General features: G+C 44.3%; 1 protein-coding gene across 6 annotated transcripts in view; it reads left to right on the top strand.

Moving 5' to 3' along the window:
• SLC5A9 (solute carrier family 5 member 9) overlaps nucleotides 1-11,125 on the top strand; it is a 50,132-nt gene extending 39,007 nt beyond the window's left edge. For 4 of the 6 annotated variants that reach the window (XM_084852555.1, XM_084852556.1, XM_084852559.1 and 1 more), the window contains exons 14-15: nucleotides 6,724-6,883; nucleotides 8,835-11,125. In XM_084852555.1, the coding sequence (XP_084708681.1) occupies nucleotides 6,724-6,883; nucleotides 8,835-9,043 (369 nt within the window). In that variant the 3' untranslated portion in view covers nucleotides 9,044-11,125. The remainder of the gene's footprint in view (nucleotides 1-6,723; nucleotides 6,884-8,834) is intronic. The other 2 variants (XR_014790560.1, XR_014790559.1) reach the window with 1 other exon arrangement.
• The last annotated feature ends 4,951 nt before the right edge of the window (nucleotides 11,126-16,076 follow it).

The raw sequence follows: 16,076 nt of genomic DNA, 5'->3' as shown, positions 1-16,076 counted from the left end.
CTTGGGCAGCTATGGAAAATGGTTATCTTTTATTGCATATCATAAGCAGTTGTCAGTTGTAAGCATGTGCCGTATATAAGTGGAATGCACAATGCAATAATGTGCATGAGAGTTTATGCAGGTGTTATATGTATTCTCCATGGTCTGGTTCACTGACTTGACCCAGAGTTTTTCTCTAAAATGGATGAGACATACAGAGAGGTGATAGCCAGTAGCAAGCAAGGGCCCCCAGAGAGGCTTAAAATACCATACTGAGGCCAGTGGATAACTTTCCAGCAGCCACATTTTAATATGCAAGATATTAATTAATTGTGAAATGTCTCCAACATTATTGGGTTCCTCTTCATTTAAAAGCCAAGCTCCTGAAGAATCTTGACATTCTCCACCCTATTTGTGGGCAGAGAAACGGGGGACGATTTCAATGAATATTTCCAAGGGGAGGAGAAATTCTCCAAGTTTGTCACAGGTAGGGCTCACCATTGGCAGGGGTTGTAGCACAGCTTTGTTTTTTCCTAAGAGTTTTTGAGCTTTTTGTGTTGGCACTGCAGGTGGCAAAAGCATCAACTGCGTTGGCAGCCTAGCCCCCATTTTGCATCCTCCATAATGCAGATGTGAAGGGGGCAGTGTTGTGCCTAGCTCCACGGAACAGGTGGAACTAGTGCTATGCCAATTTCCTGAAAGCTTTCTTCCCCCATGAAAGTGGCTTCCATTTTTCTGCCTCATTCTCAGGGCATTTCATCATTTATTTTGAACTTATTTTGGTGGTGTTTTTGACTTTACCTAATCACTGTGAGGTGGCCAAGGGTGCTATGTGTGTTGTAGCTTTCCATTATACATCTCTCCATTGCTCTGCAGCCTCCCAGGCTGCCTGCACTTCCTGATCTGAAAAAGCCCTACAGAAGGAATTACCTCATGATGCCTTTCCCTGGGCTGTAATTGCAATGCGAGCAGACAAGGGGCATCTCTACACCAGCCTAAAATCCTGCATTTCAAACGGGGCTTTCTGCTTCCATTTTAAATGCAGGATCACAAGAAGTCCCTTTTTCACCTGATTCCTTTTCCCCCACCCCCTTTCCCCTCTTTCTCCCCATATCTGAGTCTTCCATTATCTTTCACTGATCTCAGTCCTCTTCTTGCCGCTTTTACTCCTTTCATTAAGGAAACTGAAGTGGAACACAGCAGGGTAATTTGATAGCTCATTATCTGCGATCTATTTAAAAACGGAACAAAGGGCATTTGGTGCAGGAGACGCCCTGGAGGGTCACGGCATCATGTAAAGAGCCTGCAAACTTCCGTGAAGGAGCAATCTCAATCACAGGATAAAAGCTCAGTGTGAAGGATCCCAAGGAAGCTACAGTCTGCTGGAGAGAGTATTGTATAATGAAAGGCACGACACTCACACCAGCCACCTCATAAGTAAGGTAAACTCAAGAATCCTGAACCCAACCCAAGATAATTTCCCCAAGATTTTCTTCTCCTTTGAATTTGTTTTTGAAAGTGATTTCTATCAAATTGAATGGGAATAGTTTAAAATAGTGTAGAAGATATTTTCAGCACAGCACTATTTAAAAGTAGATAAGTCTTTCATCTGATCAAGTAGGGTTCTTCTTACATCCTTAATAATTCAGATGACAGGTTTGTCAAATGAGTCATTGTCAGGTCTTCACCTGGTGATGATGTCTGTCTCTTTAAAAGCTCTACAGCCCCCAAAGTCTATGCAGCAGTTGTACCTCCTGCCTTGCAACCTGACTTCTCTTCTCACCTACCCTCTTCTCCCACCTAGGGTAGCATATAGAACTGTAGTGTGGGCTTGAAACAACAAGGAGGAGAAAGAGGGTGGTCCAAGCAACTGATGGAGGAATGGGGCACCCCTTATTTTGGTGATGCAGGACCATTTTGCAGATGCATTTGGTGCTGCAGGACTTTTAAGACAGAAATACTCCAGGTGAAGCAATGGAAGCCCTACTTTGTCATGAATATGTATTGTACACAAGAGGATGAAGTATCTGCCTTGGCCATGAATCTTGTTTAAATCCAATAAATAGGTGCATTTTAGAGCTAGAGCGTTAGTCATACCTACATTTAAATTGGATTAAATGGTTTGTACCTTTTGCTAGAACTAGAATCATAGAATAGTAGGGTTGGAAGGGACCTATAAGACCATTGAGTCCAACCCAATTATTTTATTTAACCCTAATGCACCCCTCACCTTTATTCACTAACAGCCATTTGTGCTAGGAAGAAAGAAATTCTTCCTAGAAAGTGTGACCTCCAACTTCATTACATTTTAGTTAGATTTAATGAGTAACAAAAAAAATGCTCCTAAAAGGATTCTTCAGGGAAGATGAGGATCATCAAATCAAAGCAATTTAGCAAAATGTGACAAGAAAGATTAGCCTTGCCTGATGTTCATCTTGGTTGAAATAATTTAAATAAAGCTATAAATCTTCTGGAGATTTATACAACTTTTTTGTGTCAGCTAGAAACTACTTTCTAGATTTTGTGCCTGAAATTCAAAGTATTAAAAGTACTGTTCGTTTATAAGTGATCTCTTTTGAGAGTTACTTTTCCAAGTAGTGTAAGGGGCAAATGACGTGTTGTTTGCACACATGTCTATAAGAACATAGGAAGCTGCGTGATACGGAGTCAGATCATTTGTGCAACTATCTCGGTATTGTCAACACTGACTGGAAGCAGCTCTCCAGGGTTTCAGGCAGGATTTCTTCTTAGCCCTACCTGGAGATGCCGGCATTGAACCTGGGACCTTCTGTATGCCAAGCAGGTGCTCTGCCACTGAGCTACAGCCCTTAAGAGCATAAAAACATAAGAAGATCCCTGCTGGATCAGACCAAGGGTCCATCTAGTCCAGCATTCTGTTCACACAGTGGCCAACCAACTGTCAACCAGGAACCCATAAGCAGGGCATGATCACAACAGCACCCTCCCAACCATGTTCCCCAGCAACTGGTGTACATAGGCTCACGGCCTCTGGTACTGGAGGTAGCACATAGCCATCAAGTCTAGTAGCCTTTTCCTCCAGGAATTTGTCCAACCTCCTTTTTGTTGTTGTTTGTTGTTCAGTCGTTAAGTCGTGTCCAGCTCTTTGTGACCCCATGGACCATAACACGCCAGGCCTTCTTGTCCTCTGCTCTCTCCCGGAGTGTGCTCAAGTTCATGTTCATTGCATCGGTGATGCGATCTAGCCATCTCCTCCTCTGCCGTCCCCTTCTCCTTTTGCCTTCAGTCTTTCCCAGCATCAGGGTCTTTTCCAGGGAGTTTTCTCTTCGCATCAGGTGGCCAAAATATTTCAGCTTCAGTATCTGTCCTTCCAATGAGCAGTCAGGGTTGATTTCCTTTAGGATTGACTGATTTGACCTCCATGCAGTCCAGGGGACTCGTAAGAGTCTTCTCTAGCACCACAGTTTGAAAGCATCAATGCTTCGGTGCTCAGCCTTCCTTATAGTCCAGCTCTCACAGCCATACATTACTACTGGGAAAACCATAGCTTTGATTATGTGGACCTTTGTCGGCAAGGTGATGTCTCTGCTTCTTACTATGGTGTCTAGGTTTGCCATAGCTTTCCTCCCAAGGAGCAAGCATCTTTTAATTTCATGGCTACAGTCACCGTCTGCGGTGATCTTGGAGCCCAAGAAAGTAAAAGCTGTCACTGCTTCCATTTTTTCCCCTTCTATATGCCAGGAAGTGATGGGGCCAGATGCCAATGTCTTCATTTTTTTAATGTTGAGTTTCAAACCAGCTTTTGCACTCTCCGCTTTCACCCTCAACAAGAGGCTCTTTAGATCCTCTTCGCTTTCTGCCATTAGGGTGGTAAAGCCTTCCAAATTGGTGGCCATCACTACATCCTGTGGTAGTGAGTTCCATAGTTTAACTATGCGCTGTGTGAAGAAGTCCTTCCTATTATCTGTCCTGAATCGCCCACCAATCAGCTTCATAGGATGACCCTGGGTTCTAGTATTTTGAGAGAGGGGAAAAAATGTCTCCATATCCACATTCTCCACACCATGCATAATTTTGTACAGCAGCTCTATCATGTCTCCCCTTAGCCTCCTTTTTTCCATGCTAAATAATCCCAGCTGTTGTACCCTTCTCTTATAGGGGAGATGCTCCAGACCCTTGATCATTTTAGTTGCCCTTTTCTGCACTATTTCCAGCTCTACAATATCTTTTTTTTTAGATGTGGTGACCAGAACTGTAGACAGTGTTCCAAGTGTGGCCACATCATAGATTTGCATAGGGGCAGTATGATATTGGCAGTTTTATTCTCCATTCCTTTTCTAACTATGCCTTACATGGAGTTTGCCTTTTTTTACAGTGGCCGCACACTGGGTTGACATCTTCATTGAACTATCCACCATAACTGTCAGGAGTGCTTCTGAGCGCAGGGAGTGGGAGAGTAGTTCAGATTCTGAAGAAGAACCGCCAGACATGGGGAAGGTATGTTCCCAGGCAGTTGTAGACATGGCTAGGCAGGCTCCTCAGGTTTCAAAGGCCCAGCTGGAGGAGGAAAATCCCTCTTCACCCCCGTCCCCCGTGAGAGACAGTGAAGAGGGAGGGGTGAGGTTTGGGGAATCTGAATTAATAGATGCAAGGTGCAGACGCAGAGCCAAGAAGGAGATGGCCGGGGCGGAACTTAGAAGGTCTACCCAATTGGCCCTGCATGAACAGCGGCGCTTAGAAGCCTCATGAGAGAAAGAGACCTCCCAGCACCCCTTCAGTTAGGCTAGTGAGACCGACTTTCTTTCAAATGGTGGACAATTTTTGCAGCTACCTTTTGAACCCCCTGAAGGCATTTCCTTGCAGACTGAGAGTCACTGAGAATTTGCATCTGTATGACCCTTTGTGGTAATTGATTAAAAGCTGTAGATTGAAGCCTCTTATCTGTTTGATTCTGCATTTGAAGTTCATTGTGGGGAAAAAGAATCCTGACAATAACCCCAAGATCTCTTTCTTGGTCCGTCACCACTAGCTCAGATCCCATCAGTTTATACTTGAAGTTGGGATTTTTTGCCCCAACGTGCATCACTTTACACTTGCTTACATTGAACCGCATTTGCCATTTAGATGCCCATTCTCCCAGTTTGGAGATATCCTTTTGGAACTCTTCACAATCCCTTTTTGTTTTAACCACCCTAAGTAATGTGGTGTCATCTGCAAACTTGGCCACTTCACTGCTCACTCCTAATTCCAGATCATTTATGAACGGGTTGAAAAGCATTGGTCCTAATACAGAACCCTGTGGGATCCCACCATTTACTTCCCTTCATTGGGAGAATTTACCATCTGTTCCTGCTCTCTGCTCTCTGTTCTTTAACCAGTTACTCATCCATAAGAAGGCCTGTCTTCTTATTCTATGACTGCTAAGTTTGCTGAAGAGTCTTTGGTGAGGGACTTTGTCAAAAGCCTTTTGGAAGTCCAAGTAAACAATGTCTATATTGGAGCCCCTGTGCCATTTTAATCTTTTTCTTTGAAAAGCTGCTTTTGGAGAGGGTAATTTGAAGAAGAGAAGCAGTGGGAGTTTAGCCACTCAACACAACAGACAGAATTTTTAAGAAGCTGTAGAAAAATCCAAGAACAAAAAGAGACAGCTGCAGAAATGGAATTGGTTCCCAAGACCTTTTGAGGAAAATCTTTATCTAGGGGAAATTTGTAAAAACCATACAAAATTACACTGGGTGACTTTGGGCCAGTCACAGACTCTCAGCCCAACCTACCTCACAGGGTTGTTGTTGTGAGGATACAACGGTGAGGAGGAGGATAATGTAAGCCGCCTTGAGTTCCTTGCGAGAGGGAGAAAGGCGGGGTATAAATGCAATAAATAAATAAATAATAAATAAATAATATATACTTTTTTATATATACTAAATATATACTAAATATATACTAACATGACAACACTCAAAATTATAAACTGTATCAAATTCTATTTATTTATTTATTTATTTAACCATAGCATACACTGTGTATACAGTTTAAACACACTATATTTAAACAGCAACACCCACTACAGTAAACTACATACAAGATATGATTCATGAAGGCCTTTAGCTAATCCAGCTGTCTCTGTTAAATTTTAAGATATCTAATTCCAATTTGTTCAACAACCCAAAACAGCAATGGGTTATATGTTTTATATGTTTGTGATACTGGGGGCTATTGTGCTTCTGAGAATATGTACAAAATGTAGGGTGATGGCCACGTTTCCTTTTCCTAGGGGTGTATGAAACCCCCATACCTTTGGTCCATGGGAGTTCGCAGGGGGGGAGGCGATCCATTCCTCCCCCCCCGGAATCCTCGCCGGCCCTGGCCAGCTCCAGCCGCTGGGATGCAAATGGCATCTGCGTAGCGGACACCATTTGCATCCCTGTTCTTTGCAGTAATAGGCTACGTAAAGATTCTGCTACGCTGGATGCCATTTGCAGTGGAGCAGCAGATGGTGGCAGTGGATGGACCCCACCGGCTGGCGGCAGGTAGATTCTGTCCCGGAGGGGTGGGGGGGTAGTCCGTTCCGCCACGGACTCCAGTGGGGGTGGATTCTAAAGAATTTGGCCTCATTGGAGTCCGTGGTGGATTTCTCCACCATCCCTACTTTTTGCCCTTTGAAAATCTGGCTAGACCTCAATTCATCACATGCAAGCTTGAGCTCTGGGACACGTAACTGTTCTATAACTTTCCTCTTCTTGTTTCTAATTTGCAATTATCCAGCTTGCCCGATTAACATGGTGGACTAGACACAGCAAAACACCTGAAAAAGACCTGGAAAACCACTACTGCCAAAGCACAGAAATGACTTCCACCAAGGGTGAAAATGTTTTAGATACTATGCAGTCAGAAAATGGAGATTTAGTACATAGAGAACATGGAGGTATGTTACCTGTTTTCCCCTATCAGATGTGTAAGTTTGTGTGTATACATATACATGCATAGAATGTATATGTATAGGGATCCATCAAAGCGGAGAATGTCTTCTAATATAACTGACCTGGATTGAATGGAAAGCTCACTCCAATTAACCTCATACTATCTGTTTGTCCCAGAGTTTAAGCCAAACTAGACATGACATGGTAGATATATCCATACATGTTTCCTGATGACAGGCAGTCATGGGAGGCTATCTTCTGCTCTTTTCCTTTAAAAATAATGGTAGGACTAAGAGTGTTGCATACGTCTACTGTATAAAGTCTTGTTTAGCCATGTGTGGTTCCTAATTCACTGTGAGGAATTACACCTTTTCATCCCCAGCACAGCAAATTGAGCAGGGGAGGTTAAGCATTCCAGTCCTGCATGATGCAATGGGCATGAAAACAAGCACCACGCTCCTCAGCTGATCTGCATCAGCTGAGAAGGCAGGCTGAGAAGGGTGGGTGCATGTGTGAAATGGCATGAATGGTATGTGTGCATGAGAGTGAGCATAAGGTGTTTGTGTGTGTGTGTGTGTGAGAGAGAGAGAGAGAGAGAGAGAGGAGGTGTCTTGCCCACTTTGGGCTCTGACCCTGACAACAGCTGACATGCAGCCCCATCATACTACACCCAGAGCCAATACAGCCCTCGGGGTGAAGAAATTTCCCCACCTCTGTTGTAGAGTGAAAACCTGCAGACGCACATAGATTGGTTCATATGGAGTTAATGCTCTGTGAGCAGCCCCCGTTGAGACTAATCAAGATGTAAATTTGATTAATTTGCTGAGGGCTTTCATTGAAGGAACTCTGAAGGACAACAATTCAAGATTATCTGCCCTTCCCAGCTAAGTATCCAATAGTGAGACGTCCACTTACACTCATTAATAAGCTTCTCATAGCTGAATATCCAGTAATGTCTGCGTGTTCCCACTTATTCTGAAGTTCTTGAGGGATCTACGTGCTACCTACCTGTTAGTGTCAATAGTCAGGCTATAGTCTAGGGTAGGGGGTTAGGAATCTTTTTTCTGTTAAGGGCTGCACTCCCTTCCGGGTAATCTTTTGGGGCCACATGTTGATGGTGGGTGGGGCCAGAACCAAAAGTGAACCAGGCTGTCCCTCTCTCTCTCTCTCTCCCTTGGACACTTCCTTCTCTCTCTCTCCCCCTCCCCCCCTCCCCCTGCCCATCAGGCTGCTTGGAAAGGAACAGATTGCTCTTGGCAGAGGTCTGAACTGATTGCTTGTAGACGGCTTTTGAAATTAGGCCATGCGCTGCGTGTGGCTCTAGGACTGCAGTCATCCACCTCCTGGTCTAGGGGAAGCAAATGCTGGAGTGCAGAGGATTTACATCTCCTCCTGGAGATGAAGGTGCAGTCCATGGACCAGCTATGCAGTGCCCTCTTGGCTCCAGCAATCAGCACAGTGGCCACACTGTACTAAAACCATAAGGATGGCCTACTCACCTCAGTCCACCATGAACTTCACATTGCTCAAAGAAGGGAAAAGTGAAGTGATATTTTCAGTAGTTTCTATTTATTTATTGTATTTTTATGCCACCTTTCTGAAGCCAAAGTTTTACTTTGGATTGCCACAGTTTTAGTTAGCAGGATTGGCTCATGAGGTGCATATAAATACATCTGTCCACATCCATCCCTTGTTGCTCTTATCTTCCACACACTTCACCTCCCTCTTCATAAAGTTTAGAACAGGGGTGGGCTTGTGGCCCTCCAGATGTTTCTGGATTGCAACTCCCATCATGCCTCACCATTGGCTGTGCTGGCTAGGACAAATGGGAGTTATAGCCCACCAACATCTGGAGGGCTACAATTGCCCACCCCTGTGGTAAAACACCACATACATCAGCACAGCATATAAATAAACAATACCTAATCATTCCTTTACCTCATATTTTCCCTACAGAAGCAAAGCAGCCTTACTGGAAGAGGTTATATTTCTGGTTCTGTGGAATTTCCAGGCACTCCAGGCCCCCTTTAACTAGAGAGGAGGAAGCTGCCCTTGAGAAGAAGCTTACCAGCATCGAGGAAGAGCCAGTGTGGAAAGCTGTTTGCAATGTCAATGCTGTAGTTCTTTTGGCTATCAACATCTTTTTATGGGGCTACTTTGGATGAACCCAAACTCCTGAGAAAACTCAAATGGATCAATTGACTTGGCTTGATTTAGAACAAACGCAGGCATCAACTGAAGGAAATGGATTCATCTTGAAGAAACAGTTTCCAAGCCCTTATTCAGACATAGAGCTCCAGGGTGGCTTTTGGCAGGCTCCCTGTCAACCTCAATTTCCCCATCATTCAAATAAGAAACAATCTTGACCTACCTCGCAGGGTTGTTGTGAAAACAAACAAGATAAAGCAATTCACATACCAAAGGTGTTCTATAAACGTTTCTTGTTTATATTTCGCACCAAACCCCTTTGCTTCTGGACATGAAAAGACCTCTCCTTACAAAAATAAAGGCAAAACTTCAGTTACTCTAATAGCTTTGGAGTAACAAAACCTCACATAGACCTGACAGCAGGACTTGCTCCAGGTTTTTCAGGGCCCTTGGGCAAGACACCCTCAATGGGGCCCTCCCTCAGGGAGTCTACCTTCTCAGTGCCATTGTCACCAGCGACTATTGTTCCTCATCCTCTTTCTCAATATTGCTCTTGCTTGCTTGCTTGTCAGGCGGACAGCCAGTGAGTAAATAGGCAGTGACATCTACTGCTCCTCTTTCTCACCACCGCCATTGTCTGGACAGAGCGACAGGCAGGTGAATAAGCACGTTGCAGTGGTGAAAAGGAGGAGCAACTCTGGGAGACTCTTCTCAGTGGGACCCTACTGGTAGGGATGGCGGAGAATTCTGTCACGGACTCCAATGAGTTCTAAGAATCCGGCCCCCCCAGAGTCCGTGGCGGAAAAGACCACTCACCTTCACCACCCCACGAAGTTTGCGCTGGCTGGATCCTACCTGCCACTGCTGGGTCTGCATCCATCCGCTGCCAGACTGCCATTTGCATCGCTGCTCTTCGCTGTGATAGGCTACGTAACGAGGGAACAGGGACGCAAATACACCATTTGTGTCCCTGTTCCTTCATGCAATAGGCTACATAAAGATTTACGTAGTCTATCACAGCGAAGAGCAGCGACGCAAATGGCCATTTGCGTCTGCAGTCCGGCAGCGGACAGACCTAGCTGGCGGCTCTGCAGACTTGCCGCGGAGCTGGCCAGGGAGGATTCCAGGGGGGAGGAATGGATCGCCTCCCCCCCCACGGACCCCCCAGCAGACTCGGGTAGGTGGAGTTCGTACACCCCTACCTGCTGGGGTGTGGGCCCTCGGCAGGTGCCCCACTATGCCTACCTTTAATGCCGGCCCTGCCTGAAAGCCTCAAAAAGAAACAATGAGGATTCCTCTGGCTCAGTAAAGACTAAGGTATGTGTTGTGACATAATGTTTTATGGACTAGAGTTCACTCTGTCAAATGCATCTGACAAAATGTGCTCTAGGCCATGGAAGCTTATACCACAATAAATTCATTATTCTTTAGCCCAGTCCAGTGGTTACTCATGTGAAAGGGGCAATGTGGGTGCAAAGAGGCTGTGGGGCCTTTAGCTCCCTCCTGGTTTTCACACCGTGCCTTCCAGCTTCCCACGTGTTCAGGGAACCCACGGTACAGGGCTGTGCCAGCTGCCCACACAATTTAGAATCCTGGACGATCAGAGTTCTAAACCATGCAGGCAGCTGTATTAGCCCCAGGCCTGTAACCAAGTCACCTGTAGTTTTAGAGGGGCCTAGAGCTCCACAATGCTTGGCTTAGGTTCGTTATAAGTGCAGTTTCCTTTCTAGCGGGCCTCTGAGCATGTGAGATGAGTCACAGGTCGATAGCGCGGCCTCAGCACATTCCATGCTAACGAAGGGTAGTATCTTATCAGGGCCTAGAAAGTGTCTGAGAAGTGAGGGTAAGTTTATGCCGAGCTACAGGTGTCTGTGCAGGGAAAGTTATGATGTTTTTCTTCTGACGAAGCACTGTTAGGCTATGCTGGGAACGTTGCAGATAAATGCTAATTAATGCTTGCTGCTGTCATGCTGCCTCACTGCTGACATTTATGGCATGTCTCCCATTTTACCCCATGGCTCTGGTTCAGAGAAGCTGTCTGATCCAACCGTTGGGTATGCCTGTGTGCTGTAAGTACTCAATAAAGTCTCTTTGTAAGCAACCCTGGGTCTGGCTTATCATTATCTCAGCACCTCCAAACCTTAGCAGCCCATGGCTGGGGCATACAGCAGCCTACACAAAAATGGGGTGGGGACCCACAGCCTGCTTGTCCTCACATTGCCTGCATGGAATGGGGCTAAAGAATAACAAAGGTATTGTGGTATAAGCTTCCATGGACTAGGGCCCACATTTAAGGTGCCACTGGATGCTTTGTCATTTTTGCTATGAACAGACTAACAGGACCACTACCCTCAAAAAGAAACAAGAACTGCAGGGCAACTTTTAAGGCAAAAGATGTATTTAACTGAATGTCAAGTTAGTCCTATAATTTTTTGAATGGTGTTTCCTTAGAGAACTGCAGGCAAACCCTAGCACCAAATGCAGCCAATAACAAGATTAAATTCATTGCACTCCTTTGGCAGATTCCCGTGCATTGTGTAATTATGAATCCATTCCAAAGCTACTGAGAGCTTCATTCAAAGTACTGGTTAGGACAGGTTGTATTAATCACTCTGGGAACTGGTTAGCACATAATGGTCTATGTAAGTAATGAGCGACCATAGAAAACAATTGGGTTTAGATGCACTGGTAATGTAGGCACATCTAACCATTGCCTGGATGTTGTCCATAATCTCTAAATAATAAAGGAAAATGTGAACCAGTGTATTAACTGGAAAGAAGGCTGGTTAGATCTTCCAAAATTCTTGGCTCCTAAGAAAATGGGGAATGGGTACAAAACTTAGCCATATTTAGAGTAGACCCACTGAAATTAATGGGACTCAAATTAGTCACAACTAACATTTGGGTGGTATAGAAATGTAATAAATAACTGAAGTCCCACTGATTTCAAGGAGTCTTTTCCAAGAGACAAAACAGACATTCTAAAGTCATGTCTAGCAGCTACGATTTTTGTTGTCTAGAGTAGGTGCACCCCCCTACCTGTATCTTGAATCCTTCCTTCCCTGCATGCTAAGGTCCTGATCCAGATTGGGGCCCAGCACCTACTCTAGAGTAAAAAATTTTTAAAAGGCATACCACTTATTTCAAGTAATGTCTGTTTTGGCCCTAACTATGACTAAATCTTGATCCAAGCCTGTGTGTATGAGTGTACTGTCTTGCCCTAAACCAGCAAGGGCAATCTATTCATAGAACCATGTTTCTACATGTGGGTTACTTTGCTGGATGTTCTCCTCATTGCTATGCATTCCTGGATCCAGTATTTCTGGTGGCATGTCTGGTGATCCTTGCTGGATTGGGTCAATGCTCATATCTCCTTCCAGGTGCTTGTTGTGCTCAGCCCTAATCACGCTGATATTCTGCTCAGGAGGACTGAATCCAAACTTCCATTCTATTTCAACAGCTGGTAGGCACTGTTGGAACTGGCCATGTGAGGTGTCAATTCAGCAGGAGTAGAACTCCTCCCTTGGAGATCCTCAGGTGTAAAGAGCCTGTACACAGCCTCCTATGATGTGCAGGCATGTGTGGGTCAGAACCTCTGATCTGACAAAGGATTTAATTTTTCATGCTAGGCCTTCTCAGGAAGTGAACTGCCAGCACTGTAAGATTCATATACCCATGTTGCAAACAGTTGTGGTGTAACAGCACTAACCGAGCTGCAATTTGTTGCCTCAATAGTAATTGATATACAAGTCCACCGGCAGAAGACATTTTTAACAAAGTCAATACATATTTTCTTATTAAGGTTTCCTGCTAGGGCTGTGTCGATCAGCAAATGATTAGCATTCATTTTCCTGACAAATCTATCAAGGTCATTCATTATTGTTCCACAAAAAAAGGATCTTCTTTTAAACCAAGATTAATGACTTGCTGTTTTCTTGTCAGGCTGGCTGAGCAAAAGGAAATGAAATTAACAATGAATCCCTACAAACATGCCACTGCACTAATTTATTGGGGAAATATTTTGAAATGTTATTTAAAATATGTTATTTTAAAGATATCTGCTTGTGTAGGCACATTTTTAGTACATGTAGACAAAGGAACTACATAAATTTGAGGAAGGTGGACAGCATGTTTTCAAATCAATTTACTCTTTTATGCTCTTCTATTCATACATTCTAAATATACAGAGGAATTAATAAGATGACTTTCTCACCAGTTAAGGCATTCATCATTATTATACTGCAGTCTAATTTTCTGAATACCATAGAATTTCTTCTATGTTCATTCATTCAAATTTAAAATATTCTCAGTTGCAAGAGACCGTTCACTTAAGATTATCATCCATTCCCCCTGAAATCCCAAAATTTGTTCAGATAGTTATGTTGATAAGCAACTCTGCTGGGATGTTTTGTTACATTGTTAACAAGCACTACATGGTCAATGGCAGAAGTCCTTAAATCTTGTCAGAGACTCTAGGGGCAAGTCCACATTTTATGCAGCAAACACAATTGGTGTATGTACTATACCCCGATATCACACCAGTGAGTGAAATCCAACAGTGTCCATCCACCAATGGAACAGAACCATTGGCAGACAGAAACCTCGTTCACATGATCCCTGCAGCTAATAAGCCACGGTGGGTTGCAGCACCTACAGTTGCCAGGTTGGCGATCCAAGCCCCCACCATCGCAGCTTCTCATAACGTATAAAGGTGGGTTGTTGGGGCAGTTGAAAAGCTACCCACAACCCATGGGTTGTTTTAGGGTTGTGGGTGACTTGTCAACCACCTCAACAACCCACCCTCACCAAGTGCACATGTAATGAGATGCTACAACATGCTCCACCTCACCCTGAATATTCAAAATGGCGGTGGCTACCACAGTGAAAAAGCCTGTGGGGAAATTTACCCACGGTGCCTTCTTGTTATGTGTCAACTGACTCTGAGCCAGTATTTCCCTTCCCCCTGCAGCCCCCAAGCACCTCCAAAATCTGCTTCATAGGAGTGGGAGATCTTGCAGAGTAGATTGGAGAGTGGGGGTGGAGAGGATGGGGAAGTCCCACTGCATGAGCAGAATTCTGCTCATGAGAGATTGAATGTTGCCTGGTGTTTCCATGTAAAGTGAGGATGTCATGTAGCCATGTACACACATCTATGGACTCTGGCACAATCAGGCTTCAGAGATACAATATGTACAGGTATTTAAAAATCTGTGTACATGATTATGTCTTCCCCAATTCATGGGTTTCTGATGAGAAACACTGGTGTGCATGCAGCATCGTATTTGGTTTGGAAGGTGCGGAAAGCCTTAAGACACACATTCCCAAGTATGGAAGTGCCTTCTTCCCAGGTTGTTACAGCTACGTAGGAGCAGAAAATAAGTGGCAGAGCCCTCTACTGTTTTTAAAGAGCAGCTTTCATGAGCGGCCTGCTAACATGGCATTTTGTCTGAGCTGAGAGCTGACAAAATACCATGGAAAATGCTGCATAGCATTTGCAGGGTAACGAAAGCACTACTGGGACTGAAGCCGCTGCCACGTTTAAGTAATACTCTGCTGCTGAAATACGGTGGCTGGCTGAAGGGAAGACATCACTCCGGTAACTGTGGATCACATTGGAATGGCCACATTACAGTCCCCCTTGTCCACATCTGCACAGTTGGAAAAGAAGGGAGAGAACCATCATACCACTAGGGACCATTTACTACAGTTTGTATTTAAGGCAGGTTGATAACAGATTGCCTTCGCTGAAGAAATGAAACTAAGAGCTGCTTATATGTAGTTTGAATGTGCTCTTGGCGTGCCACTGGAAAAGCTTACAAGAGATGATCAGGTGTACCCACAGTGGAAAAAAGCAGGGCTTTGGCATATGACAAAACCATCACATAACTGCTTTCCAGTGACTCGGTCAACAAAGCGTGGAGGCACATGGCGTGCCAGCTTTCTTCCTGGTTTTTGTGCAAAAATATTTTTCACTGTTGGAAGTTGGTTTGTTTTATATCCCAACCTTCCTCTCAAAGAGCCCAGGGCAGCTAAGAACGTATATAAAACACAGTACACCACGTAAACAACATTAAAGTCACGACTGTAAAATCACAAACATATAATGGAACACAATAAAAGCATCAACGTTATCAGTCAATCAAAAACATATGGAGTGGTAACCTATCGGTTCTGTTCAAGCAATGTTACATTATGTGTTGGCAAGTGTGTTTCTCAACCAGGTAACAGAAGCCTTTGTTTTCTATTAGGGCATTCATCTGATGGCAGTGATAAGACATGGCTTAAAACCCAGACGGAAAAACACCCCCACTGGTCTGTTACTGAGGTAATAGCAAGCAGACTTCTGAAATGTGTGGTTTCTACACAGAGGGCACAAGAGAAAGCATAGCACGACACACAGCAATTTTGCCATTTGCTTTTGTCTCTACATGTTAATTCTTTACAATTTAATGTCTTCTGCAGGTAAATGCATAAACCAGTTGCTAAATAATCTTTTTCAAACTAAAGGCCTTTCATGATGTCCCTCTATCCTTGGGCAAATAACCACAGAATTTTCTGAAATGCTGGGAGATTTGAGTCATCTAGTTAAGCAAATACAAAGCCGTCACCAAGTTAGAGCTGCATTAAAGGGTTTAGGACTCACTGGTTGGAGCAGAAGATATAATGGCACAAAGACGTACATGTGGGCAGCCCTCCACCTGGGTTGTTTAAACTTTCTAAAAAGTAATTCTGCCCTCCTGGATTTCAAATATTTTGGGGGCAGGTGGTGGAAGATGACACTTCCTTTCAGAGTAGTCATTTAAAACACTATTTCTTATCTAGAGCAACGGAAAGCGGGAGGGAGCAAAACCCTACTCTTCCTTAAAAGATGGGGAGGGGGAGGAACATACCCTAAGGAAAGACCCATGAAGCTCAGAATATCTCGAATTAGTTTGAAACTCAAAACTAGTTTTCTGCTGCACCTTTGCATATCTTTCTCTAGTTTCTGCCATGGAAGGGTGCACCTAGACTACATGATACTCAAGCCAATTCCCCCACGCACCCCTGCCC

The sequence above is a fragment of the Heloderma suspectum genome, chromosome 4 (assembly GCF_057233095.1).
Source record: "Heloderma suspectum isolate Gila_16-S chromosome 4, 16-S_ref, whole genome shotgun sequence".
In the NCBI taxonomy this organism is placed as follows: domain Eukaryota; kingdom Metazoa; phylum Chordata; class Lepidosauria; order Squamata; family Helodermatidae; genus Heloderma; species Heloderma suspectum.
Note: the sequence above shows the minus strand (reverse complement) of the source record. Positions and strands in the feature narration are given on the sequence as shown.